General features: G+C 35.7%; 1 protein-coding gene across 3 annotated transcripts in view; it reads right to left on the bottom strand.

Moving 5' to 3' along the window:
- AEBP2 (AE binding protein 2) overlaps positions 1–5,190 on the bottom strand; it is a 106,380-nt gene that overhangs the window by 9,730 nt on the left and 91,460 nt on the right. For all 3 annotated transcript variants that reach the window (XM_006888446.1, XM_006888447.1, XM_006888448.1), the window contains exon 7: positions 1,053–1,166. In XM_006888446.1, the coding sequence (XP_006888508.1) occupies positions 1,053–1,166 (114 nt within the window). The remainder of the gene's footprint in view (positions 1–1,052; positions 1,167–5,190) is intronic.

Below are 5,190 nucleotides of genomic sequence, written 5' to 3'. Positions count from 1 at the left end.
TTTTTTTTTTTTACTTTTTTAAAAATTTTATTATTTTTGTGTGTGTGTACCGTCAAATCAGATCTGACTGGTACAGGAGGAGATTGTCCCTCCTTCCCCGGCAGAGCATCTGGTACAAACACATTTTTTAATGACTAAAAAAAGTCTGGTAAAAGGCCATAGTACTCATGACTACTAAAAATTTTACTTGTATATTTTTAGATTGTGTCACTTTATGCCAGTCCAACCTACTACTATGTAAAACGTGTATTAATGTTTCTTTAATTAAGCACTTTCTAAATCACCTTAGTAGATGTCATTTGCATAAGAGTATATAGTCCCACCACATTCTATCTTGCTATAGCCTTGAAGAAGAAACTTAACGTCTTGCATCAGCTTTGATAATCTCTCAGATTTGGAGGTAATAGTAACAGCTTCTTTACACAGCTGCTATGAGGATAATTAAATCATCTAGCAAAATGATCTAGTCAGCAACACTGAATGAATGAAAACCAAACTTCTCTGTAAACTTTTGTTAAAATCACAATTTAAAAAGAAAAAAAGAGCTTGTCAGGAACTCTGACAACATCTCCTTTCTCCTATACCATGTATTCTTAATCACAGCATACTAAAGGAAAATCAGTGTTAACACTCTGAATTACTCTTTAAGAATAAACAAGATATTCAAAATACTACTTTTAAAAATTTGGAAAGAACATAAATTTTTAAAAGCCAATTGCTTACCTATAATACATAATCAAATTCCAATTTTACAAAAATCTAAAACTATAATAAAGAGTGAAATATATACTTTTTAAAGGCATCCATTTTTTCAAAAACACTATTTATGTCACAACCTAAACTACTCCGGTAAATTGAGAGTTAAAGGGCAAAGAAGTGTGATAAAAATACTATTTTTCAGAATTTTAGCATTTAAAATTCTTCGTGTTTTAACTTCCATATGCTGAAGCATTAAAATGGAAGATACGGTTAGAACTAAAATTAAGTACTTAAGAATTACATAAAAACTTTAGGGAGTATTAAAGTAAAACATCAAATCAAGACTACATTACCTGTATATGTTTGGATCCAAAAGCAAGGCAGTATCTTTGGGTAGCTTTGATAAATGAACTACTTTAGTTTTTAATTGATGTCGTTCACTTTCATTCACCCATACATCAGGTAAACTATGAATTTAAAAAAGCAAGTCATTTCTTCATCTCCAAAAAAATGTCAAATTCATTTTTATAAATGAAAGCAAATAGGTGGATTACTACAGTTTGTGAACAATGAACTAAAAAAAACAAAACCCAAAACTGATTCATGAAGAAGAGAAAGGGATCAAATATTCCTTTTTTAAAACAATGATTAAGACATTTAGTATTAGTTTCCCATTCTATTAATATTTCACATGTAAAATTACGATGGTTACTTTAACCCCTAGTATCAATAAAATAATGTAATTGTACAGATTTAGTCTTTATGTCTTCACATTTCCCAGGCTTTTCTGCAAGCCTGATTGTGCCACCTAGACTGGTAAGTTTCACAAAAGTCAAGGTATGCCTAAATGGTATAAAGTGTACTACCAACCAAGAAGTAGAAGAATTATATTTTAGATATTAATATAGAAAATAATTAAATTTTGGGTTGCAAAAACCGTATCAAACTTAGAAATAACATCAGAAAACATGAGCTCACTGAAAAAATTTCTATTACGTGTGACTTGATGGAAACTTAGTAAGTTTTTTATTAAGAAATCAGAAGCATATACTTAGATATCATAAGTAATTATAATTAGTATTATAGAACATTATTTCAATGAATGATATCCACTATTTATAAATGTTCATGCATATAAAACACAGTAAAAAGATAGCATAAACTAATGAATAAAATAAAAGTTCACAAAATTAAATTACAGGTAAAAAAGCAAGCAAAATCAAACTTCATTATGGGGGGGGGGAATCCATACTGTGACAATTCTCAATTCAGAGATCTCTAATACTGTAGGAAAATGCAATCAATTTAATCAATTTCCAAACTATGATACAAATACACTGTAAGCCAGTATTTTTTTTTTAAAAAAGTATACTTATAAGCTTATTATAAAAAGAGTTCATACAAATCCGTTTTAAACAGATAAACATCTACTGGGGGGGAAAACCAAATACAGTGTAGGGACAATTAAATTCTATTTTAAAAATCACCTTACTTGTAATAGAAACGCGAAATTTGAGAGAATTATAAGAGCGAGAGTTGGCGCCAGCTTTGAATTTTGAAGTTGGTGAGAAGACCTCGAAGGCGCAGTGGAGAGAGGGAGTGGTTTTGGACATAGGACACACCTCTGCACCTTTGACCTGTGCCCAAGAGGTACCAAGGCTCCGCCCCCAAGTTTGCACACCCCACCCCCAGCTTTGAATTTTTAATTTAAAAAAACACAGACCAACTTATAGCATTTATCAGCCTCCCCTGAAAAAGTCTAACACTGAAGATTTAGTTTCTACAAACTACTGTCTGACCTAACCACGTTGGTCTCGCTAACTCAAGCAAGTTCCTGGGCATCTCATAAAGCAGCAGTGACATCAAACCAAGAACCAGCTATCACCTCAGTTTTTTTGTGGTTTTTTTTTTTTTTTTTTTCAAAAACTCGTCCACTTCAATGTCTCGAAAGAAGCAAGGTACCTCACTCACCACATAAGCCCAAAACAAGATAGGTATCTTCCCCCAAAAATGACAATGTAGCAATGGATTTCACAAAGCCAGAAAGTGTGATATAATTTTCTGACACAGATTTTAAAAATAAAAAAATTTTAATATTTCCAATGGATGAAAAACAAACTTGAAGAATTACAGGACACTACAGTCAAAAATCCCGGGCTGTGCAGAGGGGAAACAGAGAAATCCAGGCGGGCAGAACGGAGGAGACAGAAATCAGGCACAGGCAGAACCGGGGCCAAAAAATACAGAAGGGACTCACAGGAAAAGCCTTACCACACCCATAGGTACAAAAAGCCAGAGCCTGTGGCCGGGCCTCGGGCCAAGAAGAAAAATACAATTTATACACCAGTTCTACAGGACACAACAACCTCCTTTCAGAAACATTACCACTAAATGAAAGAGATACTACTCACAGCATAAGAAATTGTCAGCAGCTGATGTGTTTGGAGTCACAGAAATCAAGAAAACTTCAGGTACAAGCTGTCAGATTAAGGCCTGGACAATGGAAGATAAATGCTTGAAGGGATTCCGTAGAAGTGAAGGGTGGAGATGGGAAATAAGTGGGTCAACAACACACTGGGACAAGGGCAGGGACAACACTGTAACTACTAGTCAACTCCACAATGAGGGATTTATCATTCACTGTTCTATAAATTGCTTGTCTGTCAGATATTCCTCTAAATCTGAACATTCAGATTAAGACAGACTGGGAAGAAGGGCTGGACACCCACTTTTGAAATAGCAGGCCTCGGAAAACCCTATGTACAACAGAACAGACTAACAGGACAACGAGGTAGAACTTTCAAGTATGGAAATACAAAGGAAGAGGAACAGTTGTAAACAGACACTAATGATTGGAACATGGAATGTGAGAGCCATGAATGTAGGAAAATTAGATATTGTTAAGAAAGAAATGAAACGCATAAATATTTACATACTAGGGCACTGGAGAGATGAGATGGAACAGCATGGGGCATTTTGAGTCAGACTCCGGAGATGAAAAGGCGAGGAAAAATGGAGTTGTGTTCATAGTTAAAAAAAGTAATTTTTAGATCTGTCTTGAAGTACAACACTGTAAATGACAAGGATAATATCGATATGCTTACAAGGAAGTCCAGTAAATACGAAAATCATTCAGATATATGCACCAACAACCATAGCCAAAGAAGAAGAAATTGATCTCTACCAACTTTTACAGTCAGAGATCGATGTAACATGCAATCAAGATGCTTTGATAATAATGGGTGACCGGAAGGCAAAAGTTGGCAGTCATTGGAAAACATGGACTTGGTGAGAGAAATGAAGCTGGAGACAGAATGACTGAATTTTGCACAATCAGTGACCTATTCATTGCAAATAGATTTCACCTGATGGTATGCATAGGAATCAGATCAATTACTTCTGCGGAAAAAACCACCAGAGAAGCTCAATATCAGCTGTGAAAACAAGGCTAGGAGCTGAATGTGGAACAGACCACCAGCTACTCATATGCAAGTTCTACCTGAAGCTGAGGAAAATTAAACCGATTCCACAGAAACCAAAATGTGACTTTGAGTTCATCCCACCTGAATTTCAGAACCATCCCAGGAACACGTTTGAAGCCTTGAACACAAATGAGCGAAGGCCTAATGTGCTGTGGGAGGATGCCAAATATATCATCCAGTAAGAGTACAAACAGTCATTACAAAGACAGAAGAGAAGAAAAAAAAAAAAAGACCAAAATGGATGTCAGAAGAAACTCTGAAGATTGCACTGGAGCGCAGAGAAGGAAAAGCACAAGGAAGAATTCAAGATACTAAAGAGCTGAACAAAAGATTCCCAAGAGCAGCATGGGATGACAAAGCAAAATACTACAACGAAATGTGCAAAGAGCTGGAGTCGGAAAATCAAAAAGGCCAAACTCGCTCAGAAGTTCTTAAGCTCAAGGAACTGAAGAACAAATTTAGACCTCGAGTTGCTATAATCAAGGATGCTTTAGGCAGAATATTAGATGATCCTGGAAGTATTAAAAGAAAATGGAAAGAATATACTGAGTCACTGTATAGAAAGGAATTGGAAGACACAGAAGAATTTAATGAAATCACATATGAACAAGAGCCAATGGTGATGAAGGAAGAAGTTCAAGATGCTGTGAAGGAAATAGCAAAAAATAAGGCCTCAGGAATAGAGGGTATACCAACTGACATATTTCAGCTAACAAATGCTACCCTGGATGTGCTCACCAAGTTGTGCCAAGAAATCTGGAGAACAACCACTTGATCGACTGGAAGAGATATGTATTTGTTCCCATCCCAAAGAAGGGTGACCCAACAGAGTGTGGAAAGTACAGAACAGTATCATCAATTTCATACGCAAGCAAGATTCTACTGAAGATTATCCAAAAATGACAGGAACAGTAAGTACATCAGCAGAGAACTGCCAGAAGTCCAGGCTGGGTTTAGAAGGGGTCGTGGTACTAGGGATACTGTAGCTGATGTTAGATGGATCTTAGCT

The sequence above is a fragment of the Elephantulus edwardii genome, unplaced genomic scaffold (assembly GCF_000299155.1).
Source record: "Elephantulus edwardii isolate Elephantulus edwardi_28Jun2011 unplaced genomic scaffold, EleEdw1.0 scaffold00067, whole genome shotgun sequence".
In the NCBI taxonomy this organism is placed as follows: Eukaryota; Metazoa; Chordata; class Mammalia; order Macroscelidea; family Macroscelididae; genus Elephantulus; species Elephantulus edwardii.
The sequence above is the reverse complement of the archived record's forward strand: the minus strand, read 5'-3'. Positions and strand labels throughout refer to the sequence as shown.